We start from the raw sequence: 17,928 nt of genomic DNA on the forward strand, positions 1-17,928 counted from the left end.
TCGTTAGCATAACTATAATCACCTCTACACTATCGTCGACTTGCAGATAACGAGTTATTCAAACAAGTGATGCTCTAATCTAGCTACTAATGTGTGAAGGACGGTGCCTTTTGTTTTACAATGAGAACTTCACGTTCACCTTGTCCGATATATTATCATGGTAAAGGATTCACTTAATTTATGCAAGTAAATACGTCATGTCAAAGAGGCTAGGCAGACTAAAACGACCACAGATCAAATAAATATAACTTGTTACCTTCTAAACTGAACTACACTTTTTATTCTATTTGTAATTTAATTCATTTATCTACGAAACGATATAAGAATTCAGTATTTCGGATTGGATTGGATGATTTGGTTGGTTGGATGGACGACACACGCACACATATCACAATATACAGTGGCATGTATATACATGCACACAAACAAACAATGTCATTTATACGATATAACCAAAGACTAAGAAAGTAGATATATACCTACCTACAATAAGCTATTATCATCACTACGGTTGGGTAATATATAGCAATATCTATATATTTTAGTTACAATATATGTTGGCTTAATTATGAATGTGGTAAATGTGTGTCATCCAATATGTAACGTCAAAATGAAGAATTCGATCGAAATTAATAAAGATATTTGACCGGTATGGGCGATATCGAAATGTGATGACCTTTTTTTCTGCCATCAATGTCCAGAGAAATCCAATATATAAATATCAGTGCAGTGTGGATATTACCCATGCCTACTCATCACATCAATTTTAATTGACAGTTTTAGTTGATTACTTTTAACAGACGTCTTCCGTGTGGGTTTAATTTATTTTGCTTGCATACTAGTAATAGATAGTTATTGCCAAAATAAATATTCATAAAGAAATTTCTGTACCTGATAGGAATTGAATCAGTATCGTCAAACGCTCATTATTCATAAAAACGTCGAATATCTTATAAACCTATTTGAATTGATGTCTCTTGTCAATGTTCTTAATAATTTAAGTAGATCGAATGAAAATTATATATGTTGCGTCATCTCTTGGTGGATAGATAAAATAAAAAAAAAAAACAATATAAAATAAGGGTAGGTAATATATAGCAATATCTATGTATTGCAGTTGCAATATCAATATATAAACTTAATAACGAGCATATTAAATATAGCCAAATGAAGAGCATGATTCAACTTGTGTAAGCGAAATCAAATTGGGTGATGACGTTTTTTCGCCATTAATATCCAGTAGATATGAGTAATAACCGATATCTATATATTGAGTTCTTCTGGACACTGATGATCATCCGTTGCTTTATCGCCCTTACCAGTCGGATATTTATATTCATTACGAACGGGTTCTTCTTTTCTATATTATATATTAGATAATTGATATCTAATTTATCTGTTATTGGACCAATATATGATTTGATATTGTAAGTACATTATATAGATATTGCTATATATTACCTGCCCTTAATGTCCAGAGGTTCCCAATCGGAGTGCTACCTGATATTACAAATGCCTATTCTAATACAAAATAAGTACAGGAGTAATTTTTACAAATAATATTTTTACTAAAACGTTTTTGTTGAATTAGGTGTTATTTTGCAGAAGTGCATAACACTAGTTAGTTGATTAAAATAAACAACTTATCAAATAATCAATTTTTTATATATAAATATATATATTTTGGTTATAAAACTTAGAATGGCAATCAAGCTAACGATCTAATGGATAACCTGATGGAAAGCGTTTAATGTCGCTTATAAATATGAATAGCACCATGGGCTCTGTGATACCTATGGTAATCGTCCTGCGTTTCTATTATTGAAGGCTGTGGTGTTATGTCTTTGTAGCCTGTAAATTCACTGGTTTATCACATCCTTCAAATCAGAACACAGTCATGCATGCACAGCTGTTTCATGGTAAAAACAAGAGTAAGACAGAGATATCCAAGCAGACTTCTTTTATAGAAAATTTCTCTCTAGTAAGGTTTGAGTGCAATCCAAAAATCTCAATAACTAATTCTAGCATAAACTTTCTTTTAGATTTTTAATTTTTAGATTTTTTTTGATCTTTTAAAAATAATCGTCATTTTGCTCCGAAACAAAACAAGATCGTCATAGGCTTCCATGTATAATGTACTTACATTATACTAGAAACTCTTGATAACAGAGGGCAACGCCCTTACAAGAGTGAGTTAATTACAGATAAATGACTATACCTTAAGAAAACAGACTTAAATTATAACAAAATTATTATGGAAGCGACAAGAAATCAATCTTGTCGAATACAAATCAATAATCGAAAGCGGTGGTGAATTGGTGAAAATATCCCGTAACATACAAAAATTACAGTATGAATAGTATTTTTAAAAAGGTTTTATTAAAAAGGTATTTTATTTTTATGCGTTGATGTCTTTAACATTTTAATTGTGGATACTTTGTAAAGACATCAACGATGGTCGTAGTTTGGTCAAGTCATATCTACTTCATGTCTTATGAAGAGTCCAATGTGATACATTTTTCATGAATTTCATATTTTAGTTAGTTATCAAAGCATATATAATTTATAAATAAACAAATAAATATGGTGTGGGTAACAAAGGAAACCAGGAATGGAAATTGGAAATACTATGTATATTAGAAATTAGAATTTAAGAACTTAGAAGAATAGAGCCGTGAAGGGAAGCCAAAAGGGAACAATAGAGATGCGAATTCGAATTTGGTAAATAATAATATAAAAACTATAAATTATATATGTGGCCTGTACTCCACATACGACATATTTATAGACTTTTGGAAGAGCAGTTAACAATCCATAACACGAACTTCGTTACATTTACGTCATTGCTGTTGTTCATATTGTTAGGAGGTTCCGTATAGATTAACCTTTTAACGAATTTGTTCAATAAGGTCGATTCTGAGGCACTATACTTTATATTTTAATTCAAATGAAATTAGTTTTGCGAAAATACTATTTTATAGACCATCATAAACTTTGACTTAAACCTATTAGAAATATAGTTTATATTTGTCTTTAGAATAAAGATTATGCCGTGATATCAAATTGAAATTTTACAGATAGGTTTAGCACCTCAGAATCGACCCCATATCTCTCTAATTTTGCTAATTTTAATTTATAGCCCTATGATAACTGTATATAGCAGATATTTAAAAAAAATAATATGAATGATCTTTATAAAACCAGTAGATAACAAAACTGTCTGTACCTTTGGTCTGGCATCATGCAAAAACTACTGCATCAAATTGAATGAGGTTTTCACAGTTATATTCCTTAATCTGTAACTTAAAAACTGGTGTACGTTTTTATCTTGATACGCCGTCTAGAAGTGGCTTGTTTCATTAGTTTTCCTAATTCTGAAATCATTACGTACGAAGTAACGGGCAAAAACTAGTTTTATAAATAAAATATAAATAGTAAGTATTGAATGGAAGGTTGGAACACATAAGCATTATTATCAGCGCTGCAGTCTATTATAATCCTGTTTATCCTAGATTTACAATAAGGTATACTAAAGTGAGTTGGGCTTTTCAAATCCTATAGTTAGCTATAAAATAAAAAAAGGTATTGATGATGTTATTATGGAGCTCATACAATCAATAGCGAGACCATAATAGCAGTAAATAGTCCATGATTGTTATATTTACACACACGGATGCGGATTTTTTCAATTCTAACACGACAATAGCATAATCTGGAATAATAGAAATAGTTTGTGTCGGGCTTGGAAACGAGCGAACAATGGTCTTCTACTAATTGCAATCTTATAATAAAATTGATAGTATAGTTTTGGTTAGCTAGGTTTTTTTTATGTACCTATTGTGAGTCAAATCATTGCTAAGTGAACGTGGGGAAATATACGAATAACTAACAACCAAATTGAGGAAAGCAGAAGAGGATGATATTTAAGTGGATAAAGGGGGTGCAGTGAGGGAGAAAAAGTGGCATAATACATGTATATGTACAGACGGTAATAAGTAATTTAGGTCTTCATAGAAACTCGTCTCAAGTCTACACAACTAGCAGGTACAGTAGCAGGCGACTTTATTAAGGAAGTAGTAAGGGGACGCTAGGGAATATTAGGTGCAGTTTGTTAGCAAATTCTCAAAAGATATCCGTTTTATTAGATGTTCTATTATTGGTGTGTGTGTGTTATCTATTTTATTATTGTAATATGTATCCAATATTTATTGTTAAATAAATTAATATATAGAAAAAGCAACATTTCTTTAATAAATATGTCAATTACAAAATATAGATTGTAGATTATAACGGTTTCAAATAGAAAAACGTTAACCTATAGGTGAAGTAGTTGAGGAGGGGGGCGGGGGGGAGTAAACGTTTTTCTCTAAGGAACAGATTGCCGCTGTTTCCGTGGCCCTCTAATAGCTCAGCCGCCGTGTGCTATACCCTGGACGTGGCTTTCCCCATTGTTCGCTCACAATGGTGGCCAGCTTGCACCATCAGCGGACGCGGACGGCGCTCCCGGCACGCTTGCACAATGACGATACAATGATGACATTGTTCGTATGACCGTCGTGTGTTTGGCTTGGTTTCATCTCATATCTTTTAATCTTACTATATAGTATATTACACTACGTCTATATACTCTACTTACCTATAATTATCATTGTGTATATTATAGCATCATGAATACAAAATTCTGATTAATCTCAGTGGGTTATTCTTAGATATGCAAGATATTGCAGAAATATCTATTTATCGCGAGGTTCCAAAGGGAGTCGACAGAAAAGACTTTCAAATAAGATACAAAGAGCCAATGAACACTTACAATATCAATGGTATCACGTGCACATTTGTGACTATGCAGAAATATTTTAACTCCTTTTTGGAGAAACCCTTTTGGGAAAATCTATATCAGAAGCAAATCATCAGCAGTCAGAAGTTTAATTTATTTGTCGAGGTTTTCTCAACAGACTAGGCATTAGACTAGGTTTTAAAAAAAAAAAAACGAATAAAAAGGTTTTTTTTTTCAGGGTAGGCAACGCGAGTGTAATGATCCTGGTCTTTCAAGCGTTCATAGGCTACGATAACCACTTACTATTAGGTGAGTTGTATGCATGTATGCTACCTGTGTTATAAAAAAAATTGACACTCAAAGATTTTTGTTTCAGACATAAAATTAAACTCTCGGTCTTTGAAGGTCTTAAAATGAAGTTAGATTTAAAATGCTTTCAATCAATTTAGATGGTAATAAATTAGTATAAATAATAATTAAGAGAAATTTTTGTTTTGGGTTAAATTTGCTGACTTCATTAATAATGAAATACCATCTCCATTGTCTTCGACGTCGCAACGTTCTCTCAAGCGAATAATATATCAACCAAATTTCGTGTACGGAAATGTGAAAAGAGTTTCAGATATTTTGTATTATTTGTTGATAAAAACAATGCAATGTTTCGTAACATGCCACACCTACCTACTTTACGTGAATTAGTTCATATTTTAATATAATCTAATGGTAACACTTGCGTCAAATAAATTTTGGTCTATTTCACGGAAATTTCATAAGAAAAATGCAATTTAAAACAATGGACTGGGCTGCGACCCTGATTACTACATACAATTTATTTTTAGGACAATTGAGCATGGGACAATAGACGTAACGAATGTTAGTCTGTCTGCTGTCTAAATAGTAAAAACAATTTGTAATCGTAAAAAAACCTAAGTGTCAATAAGAAAACTAGGTAACTCCGTACCTTCCTTTTTTAGCGAAGCATTTCAAACTTACCAGTGCCTGGTAGTTTCGATTAGTGTTGATGTCAGTCACAATCAATAGATAGTTTCTCCTTTATGCACTACTAGTTGTATCCCGCGACTCCGCGCACCTGAATCGCTATATAAAATATCGCTATATAACTGCCGGCTTGTCATCATTCTAAGTTGTATAAAAAAAAACCAAATGCTGTTATGGTGGTTTCTAGAAGAACAGTGTGAAGGTCGACATTACAGAGGATGATAATAGCAATGAGGCATCTAGACACCATTATTAACAATCCTAAGGGATTGCCCTTATGATGATTACATCATTCCCATTATTTTAGCTATTATCCGTCCACTGCTGGACATAGGCCTTCTCTATAGACTGCCATAAGGAACGATCCCGAGCCACCCGCATCCACTAACTCCCTACAATGCATAAAATAGCGGAACCGCCGGGGACCGGAGGCCCTTTCCTTATGGTGTTTACCACTGGGGGTATTGCCAGTAGCCACACTTGGCAGGTGGGTTGGCAACCGCAATTAGGCCTTTAATGATGTTTTAAAAGAGACGCTGCTGCCCAGCCCTCGACTTTAGTTCCCTTAGTCTCCTCTTACAACACTCACGGGGAAGGAAGGGGTGACCCATTCTATACCAGGACCTACACGGCTATAGGTACACATATGACTAGATAGTTAAATAAGGTAATCTTGGGAGATGATGACACCTCATAATAAAGAATGTGTATGTAGTTGACTTTTAATTATAGATAAGGTAGATAAGGATTGTGATGCGAGAACAAAAGCATAGTGTATGAACCCGAGGTCACTCAACCTAACCCGACCGTAATTTTTACGCATTAACCTAATTTCTATTTATAATTACGTTACAGTCTACTTGCATTACCTACCGGAGAGATGATGTCGTCTTAGATAAAAAATAATGTCATCGCACTGGGCTTTACGGTAACTGTATTTTTAGAAGGTACAGGATTATTATGTCCGCGATACAAACATCTAATTAGTTAATTATCTATTTTAAATTTATAAATTACATAGATATCTGCTAAAATTATGTGTCTAATTTCAAGGAATTTTTAATTGATACTTTATATAATTTATATAGAAATTAAGGAGGATTAATTATGGAATTATAGGTAACAACTGGCGGGGTATATAGCTAGCAATGGGGTTGCATTATTAATGATCTTTATTTCCTATCACAAATATTTTTATTTATTTACATCTTTATTGCATCAGAAACATACAAATATGCAATGACAATTGATTAATTCAAGTGAAATACAGTAACATAAATACAGATTAAAATATATACATAAAGGTAAAAAAGGCTGTCTTATCGCTAGGGCAATCATACACAATAAAGTATTATATAAAAAAAAAATCCATTATGAATCGCAGTTAATTTAATTTAATATTCAATTTACCCAAAATAACTTGAAGATTATAAACAGGAACAATGGGAACATCTTCATTTTCGCTCTACTAACTATCGTCTCGCCATTTACAGTTCACAGTACCTTTTATCCTAGATACCCATGAACACCTGTCGCAAAACACAAACCAACATCAAGAAGCCAACAATCTTGACAACCTTAGCTACGAGTCGAGCGGGGATTATTTTCCAAAGACTGCACTTCTTACCGTCTTGCTTATTGCAATTTATTTCACGTTTCGGTTTCGCGGTGATAGGAAGTCGACTCATTTGGCGCCATTTTTAACAGTTACAACTTTTTTTTATCGAATTCGAATCAAAGGAGATCTGTATTATTTTCGGCCAGCCCTTTTGCTTTGATGTCTATGTATTGTGGTGAAGATGGTGAAATTTTGGTGGATGTTCATTTTGTTTGCGAAAACGGCATTAGCTAGTGACAATGAATTGCCAGAAGAGGGAAAGGGTGAGTTTTATGATGTATAATATTTTTTTATACTTTGTTAGAATAAAACAAAATTACTTAGCATATTATTCAAATATTGATACTTGACAGTCTTTATGACAGTCTATGGGGGAGGCTTATGTCTAGCAGTGGATGCATAATGGCTGAAATGATGATGATGATTGATACTTGATATTGAATAATAAGAACTCATTATAGTATTAATAATAATCTATGTTATTATCTATCTTAAGAGGTACGTAATTCCCTATTCTTAGGAGGCAAGTACCTAAATAGAGACAACCAAGAGTCAAGTGTACTCTATACTTGTCGGTATTTAGTTGTGATCAAATAGCCGTGCATAAATACTGTTTCATTAATTTTAATAGCATACAAGTTGATTCTGAAGACTCAACAAAATTTGTTCGCAATTAAACCGTCGATTAGGGAGAATTTGAAAATAATATTACTTTTAATGACCATTTCTAAGGGATTGTATACAAATGGCATATCTACTAATTATTTCCATTATTATTAAATATGTAACATATACTAAGTATATAACATAGTTTACAATAGAAAACAATGCAGATAATGATAACTACTCGTAAGTACAATTAAATGATATAGTCTATACTAACGATACCTATATAGGTAGCGTTAGTATAGACAAGATAAATAACATTATAACTACTTATATTATTTATAACTTTTTTTGTACATACATACATACATATCTGTCACGCCTATCTCCCATTAGGGTAGGCAGAAACAATGGACTTATGATCATATTATCTTATAAATAAATAGTCAGTATGTAGGTACAATAACACGATGAATAGCACCAAAACAAATACAAATACCTAATAAAGCCGGAGATTACACGGTTTACTTTAGAAATGCGCTTACTTTTTACATTTCTCACGCTTTCCCTGGCCAGTCATAATATTGTAGATACTCTTCATTAAATTAGGTATAATAAGTATACGTATACGTATACGTTGGTAGCAAACATTTATTAAACCTAAATGTTGTTTTGACATGGACATTAATGGTTTATTAAAAAAATTACGTGTTTGTACTTTTTTATACTCACTTTATTACCTATTTGAAAACAAGCGAGAAACGCTGTATATTTTGTGTCATCGAGCCTATGTTACGCGATATCTTCGTCAATTGTGAACCAATTTTTAACCGACTTAAAAAAGAAGGTGATTCTTAATTCGTTCGTTATATTTTTTTATGTTTGTTCTCTCATAACTCTGTCACAAAATTTAGTAAACACTTTTTTTATCTGAAAGGATATACAGAATCAAAATCAGTTTAATAATTTAGTTTTTAAATTAAAAACAACTGTTTTTGCCATAATACAAGTAGGTTTTTTTTATGGGATAATATCATTAATTATGATACTTATATTCTTGCGTTAGTTTCATATCTATCTAAGTACTAATTATGTCAAGATTGATCATGACTTTTTTTTTAATTCGTAAATGTTTATTTATTTCTGTACTATCATATAGGTACAACGAAGAATGTGATGTTTATTACAAACATAAATCTTAAAACATCGTAAACTATAGGACTGACCTATAGAATATATCTTTATTGTACTGTATGGATAAGTACTTAATCAAGGTAGATCCTCTACCGCCTATACACTTGCGCAATTGAATGAATAACTCATTTTAATCTTGGACAGTACTGTTACATTCACGACTCTTTTCATGGTACTGAGCATAAGACAATAGAAGTGAAAACAGAATGCAATATGGAAACCATCACATGCAGATAACGTAACTTTCAACAAAAAAATAATAATATCTGAGTAATTATAAAGACAATATAGTTTTTTTTACTATATTTAAAATAAGTAGTTTTAATTAGTTCAAGGAGTTAAAGTTGCCTAGCATAAAGATTATAAATATAAGTTGTTTCCCTCAGCTTTGCGTTCGTGAATTATCAGAGAGAGACACTTTGTACAAAATTAGTTTGCTTGGGTACCTCTGTCCCATTCGTGTTTCTTCTTGTGGAGCAGTTGTGCTTGCATGCATTGCTGTGTTTCGATTTGAAGGGCGGGATATGGCAGTGAATTTGCATGGTACAGAGGCACAATACCATAGTCCTCAAGAATAGCAACGCATAGGGGGTATGTATCATGGGCGAAACACTATACTCTATTTTGTTCATGGTGTTGTTCATGTCTATAGGCGACGGTTACCACTTTCCATTAGGTAGGCCCTCAGCTATTCTAAGTTGCATAAAAAAATTAGACTATTAAGTATACTATGTGTTCAGTTAGAGTGTAATATAGAAACCAGATAAGTTATATTCTATAATCTATCCGTGTACCAAATTTCATTCAAATCAGTTTAGCCATGTAATTATAATTGAGTAACAAACACACAAGCATTTTATGTAATTTGAAACTATGTTAATTTAAACAACTGCTTTTTATCATTGCAATTTTTAATTCTAATTCTCCATGTTTCTATTTACTATTCTCAATGTAGATTCATAATGTCAGTTTTCATTCCATAGACTAGAACATAGTTTCTGTCACTCATTATTCATAACTAATAAGGCTAGTTTACATTAATTCATTATAAACCTAGTCTACATACTAGATACACACTAAGAACAAAATCTTTGAATACATATATGTATATAAACATCCAAACATCTTTACAAACTTTCATATTTGTAATATTACGTAGTTTTTTAAATGGATGATAATGGAATGGTAATTCAACCTGCGCTTACGATATACGCTAGCGGGGCACCAGTGAGAGAAAAAAAGTACAGATCAGTTAGACCATCGTGACGGATACACCTGGAATTCATCACGATGGTTTCCAGGAGGGACCTAGTGGAGATCGGCCTGTAAGGTTATATTGCTAGCACCGGGACTGGTAGATCACATTACTAACAATCCCTTCCCCCTTCCCCTCTTATATTTTTTTTAAATGGATGATAATGGAATGGTAGCCCCACCCGCGCCATCGGTATACACCGGCGGGGCACCAGTGAAGGATGATAGGTGAGGATGAAATAGGTCAGTTAGCCCATCGTGACGAATTCAACAAGAATTCTTCACGATGGTTTCCAGGGGGAACCACGTAGAGGTCGACCTAATAAGGCATATTGCTAACAATGGGGCTGTCAAACTCCATTGTTAACAATCCCTTTTCCCCCTCCCCCTCTAATATTAGGTAATAGGATTATTGTCACCCATCTTAAGTCATATATGAATATAGTGAGTCCGTATTATAATTATTTATATCAGTTTTACCGACTTATTCCAGTAGTTACGTAAGTGCCCTTATTAATATCACGCAGCAATTAATTATAAAATATGTTATTATCATTAATCATTTAATTATAGTGTAGTAAGTATTAACACTAATTATTTAGACTGATAGGTATTATGTTATTTGTATCTACCTCACTGATTATGATAGAATGGAAAGGATTTTTTTAGTAAAGTAATTCTTTATAATGTGGTAATGGAGTCTAATGGCCTCATTGCTCGCAATATACCTTATCAGATTGACCTTCACATGGTTCCCCCTTAAACAATCATAGTAAAAAATTATTAAGTTCGTTACGAAATGGGGCAACTGATCTGCTTCATTCTCATCTATCATTAACGTTAACTACACTATTTCATTTGCAGCTATTAAAAAATCTGATATTAATAAATACCGCATAATAACACCAGAATAATAACCCCGTACGAGAAAACAGAGTGTAGGACGACCCCTCCACTGCACTGTAGGGAGTCAGTAGATGCAGGTGGCTCAGGATTGTTCCTTATGGCAGTCTATGGGGGAGGCCTATGTTCGGAAGTGGACAGATAATCGCTTTTTTGTCTGTCCGTCTATATGTTTGTTCTGGCATCACACTTAAAGTACTGCACTAAATTGCATGCAGATTTTACATTTGCATTCCTGAAGGTTCAAATTTTGTGTATTGTATGTTTTATCTTGATATACTATGCAGAAGTGGACTATTTCATTAGTATTTTTATTCCTAATATCCACGCGTACCGAGTAGTTATAAACATATTAAAAAATAGATTGATATCAATCAAGCATGGGAGTAACTCGATATCTATCCGATAATATTAGTAGAATTACATATGTTCAATAATCTAATGTGTTAAAAAATCTTGTTTCCAAAAATTCGACAATCAAAATTGAGTAGATATTACAAATTCACAAAATGTATCTACCTTTACTCTATAATAGGTAGTATTTACCATCTCTCACTTGTGTTCCGTCAGTGAAAAAACCCCTTCATGGTCCTTCTTGATCGAATAGCCTTTTGACAAGCAATTGGACAGTAAGGCAAGGAATTGTTTGTAATGGATTCTAGTGGCCCCATTGCATGCAATATTAGGTCAACCTAGACGTGATCACCTGTGGAAACTATCTTGTTTAATTTCCAATGAATTCATTCTGAGCCAACTGACTTGTCTTCATCATCATCTATCATAATTTACTGGCGCCCGACCAGTGTATAATGTAAGTGTGGCCGGAATTCCATTTAATTTGTATTCATTAAAAAAAGTAGCCTTGGATAAGAAAGTTACTTGTAAATAGGCCACATTTTTGGAAGCCCAAGGATTTCACAATTCGTTCATATGCATATAGTCAATAAAAAGATAAGATTGTTTACTAAATATAATGTACATATACAGATAACACAAGCCATAAACATGCATTAGTATCTATATTTAGATGATAATTACATAGTTTGTTACAGACGTCGTAATCAGCATCTCTTTGCGTGCCAATTTTTTGCATACATCAAGTATAGACGAGTAATTTAAAAATGAAAGGAATGCTAATTCTGCCTGCGCTATTGATATTCACTGGCGGGGCACCAGTGATAAATGATAGGAGAGGATGAAAGCATGTCAGTTAGCCCATCGTGATGAACTTCACAGGAATTAACTACGATGGTTTCTAGGAAGAGCTGTGTGGAGGCCGACCTGATAGAATATATTGATAGAAATGCGGTTGTTAGACCCAATTACTAACCATCCCTTTCCCCCTAAGGAATGGTCTTGACGTTCTTATATCCACTGCTGCAACACATAATAGGTCACAGAAGTCATAGTTACATCTAGTAGGGGTCTTCCTATACATCTTTCGCTTGTATGGGGTGGCTAGTCGAAAACTTTTCTTACTGTAGTTATATATTTAGTTTTATTAACCAATATGTTTGAAATGTTATAGAGTCGCGTTTCCTTCCTCTGTTCGAAGTAAAACGGTTCGACGGCAGACCATCAGCCCACGGCATCGGCTCCGCTGGTTTACCCCCACTAACGACTGTCCCGATCGCTGGAGAACGATGCTCAGCTCGTTTAGAATCCGCACTTGACCAACTAAAGAGAAGAAAAAGGAATCAACCAAAGAACCTCGATACACCTTTGGTAAGGATGCTTACTAGATAAATATCAATGTTTTGTTTTATGTTACAATTATCACAGAAACACTCTCTGAAGGAATTTAGTAATAAATTGAAACATTTCATCGATTTTTTATTTATACTATTATTGGATATTAGCCGACTATCTAATGGTCGGATCGATTATTTTGTACTTCTGGAGCGCGTAAATTACATTGTGATCCGGCCTTGGTATTGGATACGGGTGACGGGTCAATTTGAAATATGGATGATGTACTCAAGAATCGATGTACACATACTCGTAGGATATGTTTAATATGAATAGATTTTATTGAGGTTCGATCAATTACAAGTTTGTTTAAATTAGAACAGACTACAAATAATATTTTCTATTATTTTCTGCTGAGAATATCTACTAAAACTTTCCTAAAAGAATCACCTGTATCATTAGAATTTTAGACGCGCATTACTTTTAGATTGTTGACTCTATACTATCAACATTACTATTGGAATATATCCAGCATCATTTTGCAGAGATAAAAATAACAATACTTTCATTGTCATTGTTATGAGATGAATCAACAAATTGATTCGATTGAGAATCAAATCCAAACTCATTTATGGATAAAGAAAACTTTATGTACATATACTTCATATGGCTCTTGCTTTATTAATTGTCAATTATGGTAAAGAATTTTTGGCCATCCTTGTAGTTTAAAGAAATCATAACAAGTAATTAGTGGATGCTTAATACATTGCTGTGGTACGCGATGATTTTTCGTGAATAGTCATATCTAGTCTAACGTTTTAATGATGTCCAGGTCTACTATAGTCCAATAGTGGGTATGTTGTATGACGTATTGAGATGTCGCGGTTCGATTCCAGTAGAATAGAATAGAATAGAATAGAATAGAAATCATTTATTCAAATAAACTTACATTGAAGCACTTTTGAAAAGTCATTACATTTTTTTTAATTTACCGCTCGTTCGGAAAGCTGTCTCATCACAAGAAGAACGAGCAAGATTGCGTGATGCTCTTTTAAATAATTTTATTATTATTTTACATTTTTAAGTTTAATTGTGTGAATACAAACCACCAATTAGCACTAATTCAATTAAATACTCAAAAAAAAAAAAAAATTGAATACATAACCAACTGGTTAAACAATTAATAAGAGGAAATCAGTCATAGTGATTAGAGCAGACCAGTCCCTACTAAGCAGCACCCGTTCACGAGTATGACGGATGAGCCAGCCATCACTGCGCTCGACCATACGCCCAATGACCCGGCCCACCACGCCGCCACAAGTCTGGACATTTTAGTGAGCATGACTACTCAAAACACTAGACCACGTCAAAGCTACTCACAATTGCCATCTGATAGTTATAGTATTCACATTTTACATAAGAATGCATGCGGCAATTAATACAAAAAACCAATACGCTTTCATATTTCTAAAATTAATCAATTAAATCAAGAAAGCAATGAGAAAATAAAATTATAACGTTGTATGCTAATAAACTAATTATTTACTTGATATGTTGTCATCTATGAATTCGTCTTTTTATTTCTTACATAAAAATTGTTTAATATAAGATTTGAATTGCCTCTCTGTCAGATTTAATGCAGATTCCGGCAGTTTATTATAAAATCTTATGCAATTACCATAGAATGAATTACTGATTTTGTGCAGACGGCATTTAGGTAAAATAAGCTTATTTATATTGCGTAAGTTTCTACTTGTACAGTCTTTGAGTTTTTTAAAACTCGCTAAGTTCTTCCGTGTATACATAATATTTTCATAAATGTATTGTGAAGTAACTGTGAGGATATTTGAGTCTTTAAAGCACTGACGTAATGACTCTCTTGAACCCATACCATAAATAGAACGTATGGCTCTCTTTTGTAAAACAAATATAGTATTTATATCGGCTGCTTTACCCCACAGCAGTATGCCATAAGACATTATGCTATGGAAATAACTAAAATATACAAGTTTAGCCGTCGCCACGTCTGTTAATTGCCTAATTCTTCTAATTGCATATGCAGCAGAACTGAGTCTACTGGCCAATTTTGAAATATGGGGCCCCCATTGTAATTTCGAGTCCACTGTTATACCTAAAAAAACTGTATCATTAACAAAATTTACTATTTCGTCATTAAGCAATAACTGTGTATTTATTAGTCTTACATTAGGAAGTGTAAATTTTATACACTTTGTTTTGCTGGAATTTAATAATAGGTTATTACATGTAAACCAATTTAATATTGCAGACATAGCACAATTTACATCGTCTAATTGATTACTTTGACGTCCAATTTTAAACACTAACGAAGTATCATCCGCAAACAGCACTATATCTGCAATTTTCTCTACCATAAAGGGAAGGTCATTTATGTAGATTAAAAGAGAAAGGGGCCTAAGATTGACCCTTGTGGAGCCCATCTTAATATTAGCTCCCTTAGATTTTACACCGTCAATATCTACAGTTTGAACCCTATCCTCTAAATAAGTTCTCATTAATTTTAGATCATTATCTCTTATACCATAATGTTCGAGCTTGTACAAAAGCGTTTTATGATCCACACAATCAAATGCCTTTGATAGGTCACAAAAAACTCCGAGTGCATCCTGTGACCTCCCCCAAGATTCGAAAATATGTGTCATTAGCGCAACACCTGCGTCAGTGGTAGACTTGCCGGCGGTGAAACCATATTGCTGACTGTGAAGCAGTCCGTTAACCCTGAAGTGATGTAACATTTGATTTAACATTATCTTTTCAAACACCTTACTTAGAACTGGCAAAATAGATATAGGTCTATAGTTCCCTGGCTCAAATTTATCTCCTGATTTAAATAGTGGGATTAATTTGCTAAATTTCATTAAATGTGGAAAAACGCCATTATCAATACATTTATTAAAAATAGTGGCTAGATATGGAGCAACAATATCTATGAAAGAACTAACTACTTTTACAGACATGCCCCAAAGGTCTTCCGTATTTTTTAAATTTAGCTGTTTGAATATTTTTATGATATGAAAGGGGCTAACATGTGAAAATTTAAATCTTAAAGAGTTAATTTTAATTACAAATTTTGCTAATTTGACTCTGGTATAATTTAAAAATTAGAAAAATAGGTCTATTTTGTCACTAAAATGACAAAATCCATGCTGAAATTTCTTATTTTTTTAAATAATATTTACGTACACTCCTCGCAAAAATTAAGGGAACATAAAAATTTTTGAAATTTTTGGGTGATTTTCAACAGGCTGTATTTCAGTGAAAAATAATCGTACAGGAAATTTAAAAAAAGGGTTTTAAAGCTTGAAAACTCTAGTTTTCAGATTTGCCGCGCCCGCTTGCTGTGCGACCAGTAGTTCCAGAGATATTAGCAGTTGAATGGAAAAGGATGCTTTTGCATTCAAAGTTCGATATCTCGGAGACAAATGGTCGTAATTGAGCCATCCAAAGCGATTTTTGAAGCTGAATAAACACGCTAAGAGACCTATACAATGGAGTAGCTCGAAAAAATTTTTCCATGCCCATAGAGTGAAAAACGAAACCTAGAAAATTTAGAAAAAAATTATTTTCAGCTTTGTTTAAGAATTGCATGGAAACCGGAGCTCAAAAAATTTTTTCACCAAAAAATCTGAAAACTAGAGTTTTCAAGCTTCAAAACCCTTTTTTTAAATTTCCTGTACGATTATTTTTCACTTAAATACAGCCTGTTGAAAATCACCCAAAAATTTCAAAATTTTTTATGTTCCCTTAATTTTTGCGAGGAGTGTATATTAAAGATGTCTAGATGCACAATATAAAAGTTATATGATTGTGAATTATTTTCAGAGTCAAAGCATCGACCTCAACGGCTACAGCTTATATCAACAAATGAGAACAGCTGCTGTGGACATGTATGTGACTAGGATGCGTGTACGACTACCGCAGAATAGTAACTGGGTGCGTGTAGAGAAATGTTACTTCGACCCTCGGAACATTTCACTGGACACGATGCTTCTATTCCACGATCTTACTATTAGCGGTAACGTTGACTTGTACGACGCCAACGAACTGGACCGGAATCTTCCACCGAGTCGCAATCTGAGAAGAAATTACGCGGAACCACGTCCATATGATATCCCATACTCTGCAGATGCTTACCCAAGACATCCTGGAAGTAATGGTTGCAATATGATCTTGCGTTTACGCAAAGCGGGCATCGGTTTTCATACGAGACCTCTAAACCAACAGCCCGGGAAGTTCAATGTTAAAACCGATTCGGAATTCGTCGAACCCGGCTTCATAAGCGTTTATGCGTATGGCTGCGAGAAATATATAAACCGGAACTCCGTTAGAAATAAGGACAACCTTCCTTTGAGACGAAGAAGGCGATCTGATGAGTTTAGTTTCAAACCTGGATTAGAGCAGCCCTATATGGAGAAATCTGACAGTAGATCAGCAGATAACAACTGGGATATAATTTATGAACCACGCAGCAATAGAGTTAACTACGAAAGAAGCAAATTATTCAGACCAGACGATGACTTGGATGAGGTAGAAGATATATCTCGAGAAATGGAGGATATATTTACAAAAGGGATAAGAACTTTATTAACAACTTACATGAAAAAAGAATTACAACCAGCTATCAAGGATACCTTAATGAGAAATATGGGATATGTAATATCATATGGATAGAATTTAATAATATAAGGGAACCTAATGTAATATAGTAGCTATTTATTAGTTCAATTAAATGTATATTCTATAGGTAATTGATCAGGGTTTGAATAAGGATTTATAATAATTGAATACATACATAGTCATATAATTGTAATTAATGCTTAACAATTGTTTTTTTTGGATAAAACAGAAA

General features: G+C 33.4%; 1 protein-coding gene across 4 annotated transcripts; it reads left to right on the forward strand.

Moving 5' to 3' along the window:
- The first annotated feature begins 26 nt into the window (after positions 1 to 26).
- Positions 27 to 17,890, forward strand: LOC113521394 (uncharacterized). Of its 4 annotated transcripts, none has more exons than XM_052894073.1 (4): positions 27 to 160; positions 5,016 to 5,086; positions 12,880 to 13,076; positions 16,902 to 17,890. In XM_052894073.1, exons 1-4 carry the CDS (start codon positions 90 to 92, stop codon positions 17,748 to 17,750), a joined length of 1,188 nt encoding a protein of 395 aa, XP_052750033.1. In that variant the 5' UTR covers positions 27 to 89; the 3' UTR covers positions 17,751 to 17,890. The 4 variants fall into 4 exon arrangements, with proteins under 4 accessions (XP_052750033.1, XP_052750036.1, XP_052750035.1 ...); XM_052894076.1 differs by lacking the exon at positions 27 to 160 and adding an exon at positions 1,380 to 1,427; XM_052894075.1 differs by lacking the exons at positions 27 to 160; positions 5,016 to 5,086 and adding an exon at positions 7,338 to 7,657 and having other exon boundaries at positions 12,907 to 13,076.
- The last annotated feature ends 38 nt before the right edge of the window (positions 17,891 to 17,928 follow it).

This window comes from Galleria mellonella, unplaced genomic scaffold (assembly GCF_026898425.1).
Source record: "Galleria mellonella isolate WM207_F2 unplaced genomic scaffold, CSIRO_AGI_GalMel_v1 utg19, whole genome shotgun sequence".
Classification (NCBI taxonomy): Eukaryota; Metazoa; Arthropoda; class Insecta; order Lepidoptera; family Pyralidae; genus Galleria; species Galleria mellonella.